We start from the raw sequence: 15,897 nt of genomic DNA on the forward strand, positions 1-15,897 counted from the left end.
GGACTGGGAAGACCATATGGCGCATGCCGGGGAGGAAGGAGAAGGGGCGGGGGTAGGGGTGGAGGGTGAGGGGAGCGGTTGTCGGAGGAGGGCGGGAGGAGAGCAAGGCGTGGGGAGAAGTAGGGAGGAGGGGAGAACTAGGAGCGCACAGCCTGGACGCGTGCGCAGGCGCCGGGCGCAGAGACCTGCTAGCCGCTCAGCTCGCGGCCCCGCCCGCGCTTAGCATCACTAACTGGGCTATATAACCTGAGCGCCCGCGCGGCCAGGACACGAGGAATTCGCCCACGCAGAAGGCACGGCGTCCGGAGGCCCCAGGGTTATGAGACTATCACCGCTCAGGACCTACTAACAACAAAGGTAATTACAATTCTTTCATTTTTTGCTATAGAATAGAAACAGTAACTGAAGACTGATGCACCTACATATTCTGTATGTGTGCGTTTGCAAGCGTGTGTATATGTGTTGAGACCAGCATCTCTCTCCATAATTGCCCATAACTACTCACACAAATGAGTAATGTCACTCAGATACCCCCTGCAGTCTTTCTAATTTAAAATTTAAAAATTTAGGTTTATTTTGTGAATAGCATAGGAGCTTCTTGGATTTTTTTTTTGATAAAAGAATACACGGTAACCATGATTAGCTGCTAGTGCTGATTTTAAAGTCTCAAAAGCAATAATGACTTCACTTTCTCACTTCTTGCAGTAAGAAAAAAAAGCTGTTATCTATCTACAGAGTGTGCATGTATTTTATCTACATTGGGAGTGTCAATCTGTGTTTTCAGTGAATGAAAGGGACATGGATACCTTGAGTATTCACACCATGGAAAATAAATCAGATTCAGAGATAGTTTAGTTGAGAGTGGGGGAAAGTGGAGAAGGGGAGAGGGACTCACTTCTGCTACCTGTTACCGCTCCAGAGGCGGCCAAGTCCCCAGCAGCCACTACTGGAGCCAGAAATTCAGTTGTTTTACTAAAGGCTTTTTATTTTCCTTATTAGAAGCGGCAACTTCGCCGTTGCCAATCGCTGACCATTATAATTACTAAATCTTTTAAAGGGAGGTTTGAGGCGAACTTTGAAAAGCCCCAATAAAGAACGGGCGGCCCTTTCAATGGGCTGTTTATTAGAGAGGAGCCTTCCGCACCTGATCCCCGGCGCGTGGGAGAGCGCTCTGCGGCGTGCCCCCAGCCCTGGCCCTGTACCGATAGCTTTTGTACAAGGTGGAAATTTAGCGGCAGGCCAGAGATGGAAGGCAAGAAAAGAATGGCAAAGGTGGAATGGAGGATCCTGTCTACTTTTATTGCCAAATGTTACATTGATGGTGAAACAATTTGGTGGAAACTATTTTTCCTCCTTTCTGCATTTACTCTTCAGTATCCGTAAGTATAATCTTCTTAAAAATCGCTCGCTGCCAGTGTTATTAAATTACGCAATGGCTCTTCAACTTAAATCTCTAAGTACCTAGAAGCCAGAACAGAAATGGAAGCAGAATGTGTGATTTTTTCAACTCATTTTTTGGTGGAGTTGCGAGCAACTTTGAACACATTTGGATAAACATGAAGTCGCTGAAATATACAGTCATTTCCACACACATTATCCTGTTGGGCAACCACCATAAACACATTTAAGTTAATCACTAGGATACATACACATATGCGTGAGTGTTGTATACATATACATATTCACTGCCCTCCCCAAGTCCTGTCCTCACTCCTACGTACCAGAGGGGCACACGCCCGTGCCATTATAAAACACTACATTTAACTTTTTCTCAGAGGCATTCATTTTGTAATGAGCAGGTATTTTTCGCATGCATTTGTAGAGGTTTAGTGGGTGGAAGCTGAAGGCGTATCTAGCTTTGAATATAGCTTTTTCTCCTTTTCTTTCTGTTTGCCTCTCTCCTGTTGAATGTAGGAAACAGAAACATGACCAAATCGTACAGCGAGAGTGGGCTCATGGGTGAGCCTCAGCCCCAAGGTCCTCCAAGCTGGACAGACGAGTGTCTCAGTTCTCAAGACGAGGAGCACGAGGCAGACAAGAAGGAGGACGACCTTGAAGCCATGAACGCAGAGGAGGACTCACTGAGGAATGGGGGAGAGGAGGAGGACGACGACGAGGACCTGGAAGAGGAAGAAGAAGAGGAAGAGGAGGATGACGATCAAAAGCCCAAGAGACGCGGCCCCAAAAAGAAGAAGATGACCAAGGCTCGCCTGGAGCGTTTTAAACTGAGACGCATGAAGGCTAACGCCAGGGAGCGGAACCGCATGCACGGACTGAACGCGGCGCTGGACAACCTGCGAAAGGTGGTGCCCTGCTATTCTAAGACGCAGAAGCTGTCCAAAATTGAGACTCTGCGCTTGGCCAAGAACTACATCTGGGCTCTGTCAGAGATCCTGCGCTCAGGCAAAAGCCCAGACCTGGTCTCCTTCGTTCAGACGCTTTGCAAGGGCTTGTCCCAACCCACCACCAACCTGGTTGCGGGCTGTCTGCAACTCAATCCTCGGACTTTTCTGCCTGAGCAGAACCAGGACATGCCCCCCCACCTGCCGACGGCCAGCGCTTCCTTCCCCGTACACCCCTACTCCTACCAGTCTCCTGGGCTGCCCAGTCCGCCCTACGGTACCATGGACAGCTCCCATGTCTTCCATGTCAAGCCGCCGCCGCACGCCTACAGCGCAGCGCTGGAGCCCTTCTTTGAAAGCCCTCTGACTGATTGCACCAGCCCTTCCTTTGACGGACCCCTCAGCCCGCCGCTTAGCATCAATGGCAACTTCTCTTTCAAACACGAACCGTCCGCCGAGTTTGAGAAAAATTATGCCTTTACCATGCACTATCCTGCAGCGACCCTGGCAGGGGCCCAAAGCCACGGATCAATCTTCTCGGGCACCGCTGCCCCTCGCTGCGAGATCCCCATAGACAATATTATGCCCTTCGATAGCCATTCACATCATGAGCGAGTCATGAGTGCCCAGCTCAATGCCATCTTTCACGATTAGGGGCACGCCAGTGTCACCATTTCCGGGAAACGAACCCACTGTGCTTACAGTGACTGTCGTGTTTACAAAAGGCAGCCCTTTGGGTACTACTGCTGCAAAGTGCAAATACTCCAAGCTTCAAGTGATATATGTATTTATTGTCATTACTGCCTTTGGAAGAAACAGGGGATCAAAGTTCCTGTTCACCTTATGTATTATTTTCTATAGCTCTTCTATTATAAAAAAGTAATACAGTAAAGTTAAAAAAAAAATGCACCACGAATTTGGTGTAGCTGTATTCAGATCGTATTAATTATCTGATCGGGATAACAAAATCACAAGCAATAATTAGGATCTATGCAATTTTTAAACTAGTAATGGGCCAATTAAAATATATATAAATATATATTTTTCAACCAGCATTTTACTACTTGTTACCTTTCCCATGCTGAATTATTTTGTTGTGATTTTGTACAGAATTTTTAATGACTTTTTATAATGTGGATTTCCTATTTTAAAACCATGCAGCTTCATCAATTTTTATACATATCAGAAAAGTAGAATTATATCTAATTTATACAAAATAATTTAACTAATTTAAACCAGCAGAAAAGTGCTTAGAAAGTTATTGTGTTGCCTTAGCACTTCTTTCCTCTCTAATTGTAAAAACAAATTGCACAATTTGAGCAATTCATTTCACTTTAAAATCGTTCTCTCTCTCTAAAATAAAAACCAGAATCATAACTTTCAAGAGAATAAAAAATTAAGAGATGCATTCCCTATCAAAACATATTAATTCAACACATTACTTGCACAAGCTTGTATGTACATATTATAAATGCCAACATACCCTTCTTTAAATCAAAAGCTGCTTGACTATCACATACAATTTGCACTGTTACTTTTTAGTCTTTTACTCCTTTGCATTCCATGATTTTACAGAGAATCTGAAGCTATTGATGTTTCCAGAAACTATAAATGCATGATTTTATACGTAGTCACAAAAATGGTGGTTTGTCATATATTCATGTAATAAATCTGAGCCTAAATCTAATCAGGTTGTTAATGTTGGGATTTATATCTATTGTAGTCAATTAGTACAGTAGCTTAAATACATTCAAACCATTTAATTCATAATTAGAACAATAGCTATTGCATGTAAAATGCAGTCCAGAATAAGTGCTGTTTGAGATGTGATGCTGGTACCACTGGAATCGACCTGTACTGTAATTTTGTTTGTAATCATGTATATTATGGTGTAATGCACAATTTAGAAAACATTCATCCAGTTGCAATAAAGTAGTATTGAAAGTAGTAATTGTTGCATTTCTTCTTAAAGGGATTTTGTTTTTATTTTGGGGGAAAATAGTTGCTTTTTTTCTGAGTTAAAAAATACTAAACACTATATGTAGAATAAAAGAAAAGAAAAAAGTTCACCTTGGCTTATGGTCTTATCTGTCTGTCTTGCATAGGGAGTCACCAGCTCTTTGTAGATAATGAAAAGACCTAACTAATAGTTCATCATTTGGAGTATGAGATTGAACACGGTACAAACAGTGCGTTTTTCCTTTGTTTTAAGTGGCTTAGCCTTTAAGTTTTTTATTTATATTTTTAAAAATTTATTCTATTTCTTTTTTTAAAAAAGGTCGATTTTGTTAATTATTGACAAATAAGACATAAACAATTATCCTAGCTTAGTTTGTCTACACATTTAAGACATATAAAAACATTACCATTTTCTTGGTGTTCTGTTATATGTACATTTTTCTGAACAGGTTTATCTTGCAAACCAGTACAATCCCAGAGAAATTTATATACCTTTAGAAAGTACCAAAGGTAAATGGGTTAATTAATTTAAAGAATCCAAGAGAAGTGACATTTTATAATTATTCTACAAACATCTTTTGATGATTTCCATCATTTTCCCATGAAAAAGCGTAATGGATTATTTGTACTGAAGAGAACGCTATTTGTACTGTATTTTAGGAAGGTGTAATTATTCCTCTCCCCCCATTCTTTGGGGCACTATTCCGTTGTTTCATGAACACAACTCACTGGAAAATCTTACAATGATTCTGTTTATTGTTAAGTCCACTTCAAAAACAAAAAAAAAGAGTTTGGCATTCCTTTTCCTCTGGATGTATTGACTGACAGTCATGATTCCTAGGGAATATCATGTTGGCACTTGTGCCCTGGCTCTACTGTGGTGCTCTGATTACTGTCATTAGTAACTCCATTGTTTCTACTCTGATTCGGGTGCCACATTGGATGACTACCCCCCTTCCCAAGCTTGTTCCTTTAATCTCCTTCTCATTGGTGATTTAGGGGTTCCAGAAAGCTGACCTCATTTAGCAAGCTGCTCCAGAAAAATGTGAGTAATGTAATGGACAGGAACAATTAGCCATACTAATAACATTGCCAATGAGGCTGCATCAAGCTGTGACAGTAGCAGTAAGGAATATTTCCATGTTAAAAAAATGTTTGAGAGCAATTTAAAATATATCATTTTAACATGTTTTCTATCAGCCTTCATCACATGACAGAAATACTTTTAAGTTAGTCCCAACTTTATCTAAAATGCAGCAATCTCATTTCAAGTGAATCAGAGTTTTTATTTTGGAATCAATCTGTTGCTTTGTATATCCTGGATTGTTCTCACTGTTCTTACTTTAAGAGACATAATACTGATATGATACGTGAATACTATCAGCGTAGGAGATCATGAAGTGAGCATTTAGACCTGATCTAATCTATTAAGTAGCTCAATTTCACCTGCAACTAAAATTAGACATCTTCATGCAAACTAAAATCTGTTACTGTAGTGAAGAGAAGAAATAAAATAATGACATTTCAAGAATTTCAGCTTTCAAAATAGCAAAAAGGGAAATCTAGACTGCATTCTTTTGTAAGGTAGAAGTGAAGACTATAAGTTAGGTTTGATTTTTTTTTTTTTTTCCATTTTGCCAATACAACTTCATTCTAAAACATAGGGATTCTTTCAGTCAGTCAAGGAGTAACTCACATGCCACCATCTTTTATTCAAAGGCAGGCACAGATGTTCCTTCTGCAGGGGAGGATTTAATTTATGAAAATGATATTGTTTATGCATGAATGAACTGCATGCACTCTGCATAACACATAGCACTTCCATCTGATCAGAGAAATACCACAGAACCAGTGCCAATGTCAGAAACATATTCTACAAATTTACTCACTTAAATGTTTAATGAATATTTGGAAGGCATTTTCAAACCATAAGAAACATTTTAAATTATCTTCTTCTTTTATGAATTGCTACCCATATTTCAAAGAGATTCTTACAGTTTTTGTAATTGGCTAATGCTTATAACCAGTTTGTAAGAAAAGAACATATTTTACTAAATGAAAACCAACCAAAAAAAAAAAATACTGGCAAGTTTGGCTTCACTGGAAAAAATATTTCTTTTAGTTTTGCTGTTTAATGCTTGTCATGAATAATACTTAGGATTCTATATGTTTCTTCATCTTGAGCCACAACTATTCCTATCAAAAAGATGCTTAGGTATATTTGTTTCATGTGAAAATCCTATGAATAGTTATTTCTAGAAAAAGCTGGTATGCAAAATCAGGGTGAAATTTCACAGTTGAAGATGAAATTTTGCTACATATAATAACTGGTGTATAATTACCATTGAATAGGTTACTTTGTATAACATATTGTATTTTATATAACCAATTGCAACTATATAGTATGATCTATTCACTTTCAATCCTTAAAACACTTATATACAAATTAAAATGAAAGATTATAATATCTTATAAACCTAAAATTAAAACATTCTTATGAAAGATTATAATATCTTATAATCTTTCATAAGAATGTTTTAATTTTAGGTTTATGATATATTACAGTAAAATAACATTTGAAATAAATTTTATGTTCTAATTTATTAATCTTAAAATCTCTCTTATGTTTTTACATTTGAAAATCCTTACACTCTCACAAAATTAATGCATTTTCTCAAAGAAGCTAGCAATTACTAAAATGATATATGGATCATTAGCTAACAGTTTGAACCAAGCTGTTTTAGTTCTATAATTATACAAGAAATTTAGAGTGAAAATATCTATTAAGCAATTAATAAAACTAGGTTTCAAAATATTAGCTGACTTTCTCCTAATGGGAAATGTAAAATAGCAAAACTCCCTCTTAAACTACACAAAAACCTCCTCACTTATCTTTTTCTTTCCCTCTAACACCACTTACTTCCTGAAAATTATCTAAATAAAATCTTTAATTCCAGGGTCTGATAAAGAATAAAAGAGCCAATGCAACATCTTGTGGAACACCAGGACTGAAAACTCTTGTTGTTACCATTGCAAAGAGGCGTTCTGGCGTCAGATGCACAGTGATTTGTATGGTGGCATAATCATTGGCTCCCGGCCAGGCACTATGTTTCAGAGGACACTATTGTCAAGAACCATTCAACTAGAAATCTGCACTGTATGTGCTCAAAGTTGAGATCATCTGCCTTCCTATGACAGGAAGAATTCTGTGCTGGCAATTGACTCATGGACTCTCTTCACACACACTAAAGCTTGGTCCAATGGCTCTGATGGAATTAACTGTGCAGCCAAACTAGTGGCATTGATGAGACAAGGCCACAGTCTCTGGGGACTCTGGTTAAATTGCTAATTTTAAAATGCAGAGTATTATGTTAATGCTGGATTAAATCTTCAGATACATTAAAAGTGGATTTGACCATCTAAGCATTATTGTGTTATTTGCCCAGCTAATTTAGAGGTAGATAGATAGTGACAATAACCATCTCTACAGAACCACAATTCTCAGACATGGATCGAATTTTGAAATGACATGGAGAAATAAACAGTAAGTTCAATCTAGCATATATAAAGTAACTTGGTAACTGACTTTTCTGTTAACAAGATCAAAAGCTAACCTGCTTTACACTTTCATGTCTAAGGATAGCCATCCAGAGAGGTGGCTTCACATATTAGGCCAGTGCTAAGTGCTTTTCATTCACTTACATATTGCATCATCAAAGCAGCCTCCTGCCTTATTTATAGATGGGGACACTTCAGGAAGTTGAAATACCTAGATATTTGCATTCTGTCTTCCTTTCTTCATTCAGATTTTTTTCAATGCTATTTTTTCAAAGAAGCTTTTCCTGATTCCCATTTAAAATAGCAACTGACTTCAACTCCACCAAAATCACTATATTGCCCCTCCCTCTTTCCAGAGCATTTACCTATCAAATGTTATCTTGTCTACTTATTTGTTTAGCCTATTTTTAAACTATTTGTTTAGTTTCTTTTTAAACTATCTATCTCTAGATCTTCTAAGCACCACAGAAACAGAGACAAAGTTGTCTCTTCTGTTTGTTGCTATTCCTCTGTTGCTTAGAAGACCTAGAGGATCCTCAATAAACATTAACTTTCCAAGGGAATTGAAGAACACTAATGTGATGCCAAACCTTTGCCTTAACCACTATGCTATAAGTCAAGTCAGTACAGAATGGAGAGGACCACAGATTATTTTCAGTCTAGCAAATGTTATAAACATTGATTCTATAAAAATAAAACAATTGAAACTAATTTCTTATTGTATTGCATGGCACCGAATTCCTTCCACTTCCTTTTCAAGGATGGGTAATCATGAGTTGTCAGCCATAGTTTCTTTTTATTGATATCACTTGGTTAAATATAACCTGGAATTGGAATAAAGGAAAAACTATTATAGGCTCTTTCTAGACCATGTATTTCTTTTTTTTTTTTTTTTTTTTTTGAGAGAGAATAGGAAGGAGGAAAAAGGAAGTGAAAGGGAGAGAGAGAATGGGGAGGAGGGAGAAGGAAAAGAAAGAGGGAGAGAGAATGGGAGTATTGCTTTCTTGCCCAGGCTAGAATGCAATTTAGTAATGGGTATTGAAAACCTCTTGTATACTGATAATTATACTTAATGATGTAGTCAGGAAGGAATAAGGGAAGAAGATAACAAACAAACAGCCAACCAATATTTAATTTAAACCTATGAAATGCTATGCGATTACTGAGGAGTGATTTACTTCCAATTATATAGTCACCTTTGGAATAGGTGTGAGGTGGTAATATATGTTTTGTGTATTTGAAGTGGAGAGTTCTACAAATGTTTATTAAGTTTACTTGTTCCGGGTCTGAGTTCAAGTTCTGAATATCCCTGTTAATTTTCTATCTCGTTGATCTATAGAATCGTTAGCTCTTCTTGTTACATTGATCCTTTTGCCATTATGTAATGTCATTCCTCGCCTCTTTTGATCTTTGTTGCTTTAAAGTCTACTTTATCAGAAGCGAGAATTGCATCTCCTGCTTTTTGTTTATTAGTTTATTTTTACTCTCTGTTTGATTGGTAAATCTTCCTCCTTCTCTCTGAGTCTTTGTGTATTGTTGCATGTAAGATGGGCCCGGATGCAGCATACCGATGGGTTTTGGCTTTTTATCCAATTAAAATATATATAGGTTTAATACCGGCGTTTGATGCTAGCTGGCTGTTTTGCCCATTAGTTGATGTAAATTTTTTATTGTGTTAAAGTTCTTTGCTTTTTGATATATTTTTGGAAAGGCTGATATTGGTTGTTCCTTTATATGTATAGTGCTTCTTTCAGAAGCTCTTGTAAAGCAGGCCTGGTGGTGGTGAACTCTCTAAGTACTTGTTTGTTCGTGAAAGATTTAATTTTTCCTTCGCTCATAAAGCTTAGTTTGGTTGGATAGGAAATTCTGGGTTGAAAGTTCTTTTCTTTAAGGATGTTAAATATTGGTCCCCACTCTTTTCTGGCTTGTAGGGTTTCTGCTGAGAGATCTGCTGTAAGTCTGATAGGTTTCCCTTTATGGGTAACCTGACCTTTCTCTCTGGCTGCCCTTAGTATTTTCTCCTTCATTTCAACCCTAATAAATCTGGCGATTATGTGCCTTGGGGTTGGTCTTCTTGAAGAATATCTTTGTGGTGTTCTCTGTATTACCTGGAGTTGAATATGACCCTGCCTTGCCAGGTTGGGAAAATTTTCCTGAATGATATCCTGAAGAGTATTTTCCAACTTGGATTCATTCTCTTCATCACATTCAGGTACACCTATCAAACGTAAATTAGGTCTTTTCACATAGTCCCATATTTCCTGGAGACTTTGCTCATTCCTTTTCATCATTTTTTCTGCATTCTTGTCTTCTCGTTTCATTTCACTGAGCTGGTCCTCGACTTCTGATATCCTTCCTTCTGCTTGATCAATTCGACTGTTTAAACTTGTGCATGCTTCGCAAAGTTCTCGTGTTGTGTTTTTCAGCTCCATCAATTCACTTATATTCTTCTCTAAATTGTCCATTCTCGTTAACAGTTCGTCAAACCTTTTTTCAAGGTTCTTAGTTTCTTTGCATTGGGTTAGAACAAGTTCTTTTAATTCACAGAAGTTTCTTATCACCCACGTTTTGAAACCTGCTTCTGTTATTGGAACACACGTGTAATCTATTAAGCCTTGTTCCGTTACTGATGAGGAATTGCGATCCCCTGTAGAGGGAGAGGCATTCTGATTTTGAGTATTCTCTACCTTTTTACGCTGGTTTCTTCCCTTCATTATATATTTGTCCGTCTGTCGTCTTTATAATTACCGGCTTTCTAACTGGGTCTCTGACGTCCAACTTGTTGATTCCCTGCGCCGAGATCTGAGCAATCCACTGAGCCGGCCAAAACGGTGGTGTTAAGATTGAAGGTGCTTTTCTGCCCGGGAATCTCCGGACTCTGCACCAAGAACTGGCGTGCTAAGGCACCAGCAAAACCACCACGCCGGCCACAAGAGTCGCCCTGGCAACCCGTGGGGCTCCTCCACTGGGAATCTCCTGGTCCGTGAGCAACAAATATTCGTCTGAAAGTGTGGCGTCCTCTCGTTCTTTGCGCTTTCACTGGGAGGTACGTGCCCGAGCTGCTAATCATCAGCCATCTTGGATCTCTCCGACCATGTATTTCAATGCATGTTATTTTTTTCCTTTCAGTTCATTATTCTTTCAGCAATTGTTGTTATTCTATTTTTAGTGTTATGTAAAATTACTCTAGCTCATAATTTCTATTTTAAAGTGTTTAGTGTATAAACTCAGCACATCAATACTATTTTTTTAGTGTTCACTCTCAATGATGTCAGTTAAGAGATCACCATCACTTTTGGTGACGTCAATGAAGGGGTATTACAATGCTTAAGAGAACTGTTAATCCCTTTCCACTGGTGTCACTAACAATTGTAGTGCTTGTTTACTCATAGCAGGTATGTGACTAAGTAATGTTAACATCAAAGCAGAGAAAGGATAATAGAGTGTTCTAAAAAGAAGATTTTGTGGCTGGGTGCAGTGGCTCACACCTGGAATCCCAGCACTTTTGGGAGGCGGATGGGGGTGGATAACTTGAGGCTAGGAGTTCAAGACCAGTCTGGGCAACATGGTGAAACCTCGTGTCTACAAAAAATACAAAAATTAGTGGTGCGTGATGGCATGCACCTATAGTCCCAGCTACTTGGGAGGCTGAGGTGGGAGGATCACCTGAGCCTGGGGAGGTTGAGGCTGCAGTGAGATGTGATTGCACCACTGCACGCCATCCAGTTTGGGTGACAAAGTGAGACCCTGTCTCAAAAAAAAAAATTATTTGAGATAACATCACTTGTCATTGTTAATAGATAACTGAATAATCTTTATTCCAGCCAGTGACTAAATACATAATAAATGATAGTACAAATGCATATAAATTATAACTAAATCTAAGTAGTGATATTTTTCATATTTCTTTACTAGAATAAGTTTTTAATAGAGGCAAGGCTACTTGTTTAGATATCTTAAAATATCAACAAAAGATTTTTTGATAAATAAATTAATGATTCCTTGACTCTGATTGGTGTATTAAAAATATTAAACAAAGAGATATTTTGCTTCCCAAGGTTTCATTTTCATCTAATTAACTACTGGTGCATTTATATTAAAACATATTGTCAAGGGAAAACAGATAGATAGATAGATATAGAATGTATGTGTGTGTGTGGTGTATGTGAGTGTATGCTGTACTTGGCTGAATAGTATCCCTTTCCCTTCCCTACCTCTCTCTCAAATTTATGCCCATCCAGAACCTCAAAATGTGACCTCATTTGAAATACTGTCCAGACTGAATTATATAAAATGTAAATTAATACAAGTTCCTGCTGGATTAGGGTGGGCCCTAAATCCAATCACTGATGTCCTGATAAGAAGATAGAACACAGATACACAGATACATAGGCAAAGGCAGAGATTGAAGTGATGTGTCTACAAGCCTGGGGCCCTAAGGATTTGGGGCAAACATCAGAAGCTGGGAAAGAGACAGGAATTCGCAGCTTCTCCCTCTGAATCCCTAAGAAAGAATCTGTCCTGTTGACACCTTGATTTTAAACTTCTTGTCTCTAGAACTGTAATACAATACATTTCTGTTGTTTTAAACTACCCAGTCTGTGGTGATTTGTTATGGCAGCCCTAGGAAACTGATAGGTATACTAAAATTTCTAACAAATTGATGTTAAATATATATAAGTATAGGAGAGTTTATTTAAATTCTTCTGAAAATGTCATCTTAAACTTTTAATGAGACAATATATAACAGCCAGTATACTTAGTTGATATAAGGTTTGATATTGAAAAAGCTGACAAAAACAGCTATTTAATAAGCATCTGAATTATATAAAAGTTGTATTGTTTATTATTCATGTGAATGACCTAAACTGACATCTACATTTAGTGAAGTGTGAATGGGCCTAGCCAATAAACTATGGGCAATTTTTTAAAAGTCTTATCTTTGAATTCATAATAAAGTATCAAATATCAGCTATTATTTATTCTTCATGTGAAGAAAATGTCATATTTATTTGATTTGTGGAGCAGCATATATATTAAAAAATAGAGCCTCTGAGAGAACAAATGTAGCATTTTCCTGATTTCACAGACTCATTAAACACACAATTTTATATTTAAAATTACATTTTTTTTAAAAAAATAATTCTAGTCCAAATGAATTTAGGTGCCATAATTTCTAAAAATTCTGTCTCTATTTTTGCATTTTTTAGGGCCTTGAGCCAGAACTCTTCTTGTGACCTTAAAAGGCTAAGACTTCAATTTTAGTTACATGGGGCTTTCATCTGATTATTTGTCTATTTTGATTGCTCTAAATACAAGTTAGTGATCATTTCATCTGAAGGTATTTAATTAGAAGTTTGGGTTTTATGTAGATCTGGGGTTCTATCTTGTTTTTAATCTTTATTGGTTTGTTTGTTTTGGGATAGTTGGTACTTTCACCTCTTATGCTTGCTTTCTTTTTCATTTCATGCCCACCCTTAGTCAGGTGAACATCAGTAAGGAATAAAACTTTGTTGTTTTAAGCCACTGGAAAAGTTTGAAAACCACATCATAACTCTGCCTCTGCTAACTGATAAAGATAATAACTTATTAAGACAAAATGTTATGCAAGAAGACTTTACTGGAATAGAGAAACTTCCTTTTTTATGTAAGAAATATCTATAGAGACGTGTCTTTCTTGTGACAAATGTGATATGTATGTGGATTAGCGGTCTGGAATGTGGTAGCAGTTAGGTACTTGGAGGAGAGAATTCGAGCAGAATAGAAAGACATGGAGCAGAGGATGATGCTCACCCAATAGAAAGCAGAGTGAAGAAAGACAGGAAAATTGTTTTTTTTTGCATTATATTATTTGAGCTGTGGGATCAAGTCTTTCCATAAGCCATCCCTATGCCTCTAAGTAGGTTTTATTATTTTAAGCTGGCTTGAGTTGGGTTTTCTGCCACACACAAGAATTGCCTGATACAAGAGAGGCTTTGATTTTGTTGTTGCTTGCTAATTTCTATACACTAAGATGGAGAAAACCCTGGACATAGTGAAGATGAAATTGAGGACTTCTGAAAGTCACCACATTAACATAAACTCAGGTGTGGTTGAAATGGGATTGTTTTGAATAACAAAAGATGCGCCTTTTTCCTTTTTCTCTCTGAGTTGTTTCAGCAGCTAGTGACAAAAGCCTAATACTATAACTACGACAAGAACAACAAAAACTAAACTTTTGCTTTCATCTCTTGGGAATTACAAGGATTTTAGGAGCTCTGTCCAGAAGCCAGTGATGAAGATCAAAATATATATTTCTTATTATGTCACAATATCACACACATACATGATATCTGTAAGATAAGTGAACTACATAAAGCTCAAAAAGTTTCTAAAGGAGTTGTGTCCATTTACACAGTTTGTAAGCCAAAAGTATCTGTGACAAATCTGAATCAATTTAGAAGTTCATTTTTCCAGTGTTAAGGACATGCCTGTGACACAGCCTCAGAAGGTCCTGATGACATGTGCCCAAGGTGATCAGGCTACAACTTGGTTTTATACATTTAGGGAGACATTGGACATCAACCAATGAATATTAGTTCAGTCCAGAAGAGAAGGACTACTGAAAGTTGGGGCTTCCAGGTCATAGGAAGATTCAGAGGTTTTCTGATTGGCAATTGGTTGAGTTATTATCTAAAGACCTGGAATTAATAGAAAGGAATTTATCGTGCAGATGGAGCTTCAGGTAGCAGGCTTCAGAGAGACTAGATTGTAAAGGTTTCTTATTAGACCTAAAAAGTCTGTTCTACCAGTCTTAAGGTCTCTGTGTTGATGTTAATGCTGGTCAGCTATGTCTGAATTCCAAAAGGGTGGAGGGTGTAATGAGGCATTTCTGACTCGCCTTTCCCATTGTGGCATGAACTAGTTTTTCAGGGTAACTTTGGAATGTCCTTGGCTGAGAGGAGGGGTCCATTGAGATGGTTGGAGGCTTAGAATTTTATTTTTGGTTTACAAGTTTAACATGAAAAGCCTCTGTACCTCCAACTTTTTATGGATAAAAAGAAGGCTGAAAAAGCTACTTGGCTGCAATCATGGGCCATTTCTTGGTGAAAAGAAGAATAATATGAAGGGGAGAGCCAAAATCCCAGAGGCTGCAGCCAAGAGCTGCTGAGAGTGATGAATTAGGGAACCACTCTCAGGGAGCAGATCTGGATGTGAGATAGGAACATTCTTTTTCCCAGGGTCTGGGAAACTGTTAACACATGCCTTCCTGAATTTCAGAACTGCTATGGGCCAGTGATTGTGATGTCCTTTCTATATTTTTCCCTTTTTGATGGGAGCATTTATCATGCTTATCTTCTCCCTGTCTCATCAGTATGTTGTATTTGTGTGGGAAGATAACATGTGTTTTTAGTTCCTAGGTTCTCCAAATAAGAGGAGCACCATAAGATGCTTGATTTTGAACTTGATATCATAATTGGATGAGACTTGGGAATACTGAAAGAAAATGAGTACATATGGCAAATAGGAGGGATGTTAACCACTGACAAACACCCTCACAGGGTCCACTGTGTTAGCTTGTCTGCAAAGATGGCTGCCAATAATTCTTTCTATACATATATACATTCTCCTAGTTAATGTGACTGTTTCATCTGCCAGCAACTGAAGGGCTTTATTTCCATTTCCCCTTGTGACTTGTTTGATTAACAGCAAGAAGCAAAGTAATGCTATTCTGGTTCTAGACCTGGGCCTTAAGAGGCATGACAGCTTCTGCTTTTACTCTCTTGAAACTCAGTGTCATTTTTTTAAAAGCTCAGGTAGACTACTTGCAATGAGGGACCACATGAAAGGAGATAGGCCCAGCTAATTTTTACCTATTCCAGCCACTCCAGCTGAGATGCAAGACATGCAGATGAAGCCATCTTGGCTATTTCAGCCCCAGCTGAGCTTCCAGTTAAATGCAACTACGTTCAGTTGATACCTCACAGAGCAGAACTGCTTAGCTGATGTCATCCAACTCACAGAACTATAGGAAATAACAAATCATTGCTGCTTTAAG

General features: G+C 37.9%; 1 protein-coding gene across 1 annotated transcript; it reads left to right on the top strand.

Moving 5' to 3' along the window:
- Positions 1 to 252: 252 nt before the first annotated feature.
- NEUROD1 (neuronal differentiation 1) lies at positions 253 to 4,289 on the top strand. Its single transcript, XM_012468597.2, has 2 exons — positions 253 to 357; positions 1,915 to 4,289. Exon 2 carries the CDS (start codon positions 1,926 to 1,928, stop codon positions 2,994 to 2,996), a length of 1,071 nt encoding a protein of 356 aa, XP_012324020.1. The 5' UTR covers positions 253 to 357; positions 1,915 to 1,925; the 3' UTR covers positions 2,997 to 4,289.
- The last annotated feature ends 11,608 nt before the right edge of the window (positions 4,290 to 15,897 follow it).

The sequence above is a fragment of the Aotus nancymaae genome, unplaced genomic scaffold, assembly GCF_030222135.1.
Source record: "Aotus nancymaae isolate 86718 unplaced genomic scaffold, 86718_ANA_hifiasm-v0.15.2.pri h1tg000008l, whole genome shotgun sequence".
In the NCBI taxonomy this organism is placed as follows: Eukaryota; Metazoa; Chordata; class Mammalia; order Primates; family Aotidae; genus Aotus; species Aotus nancymaae.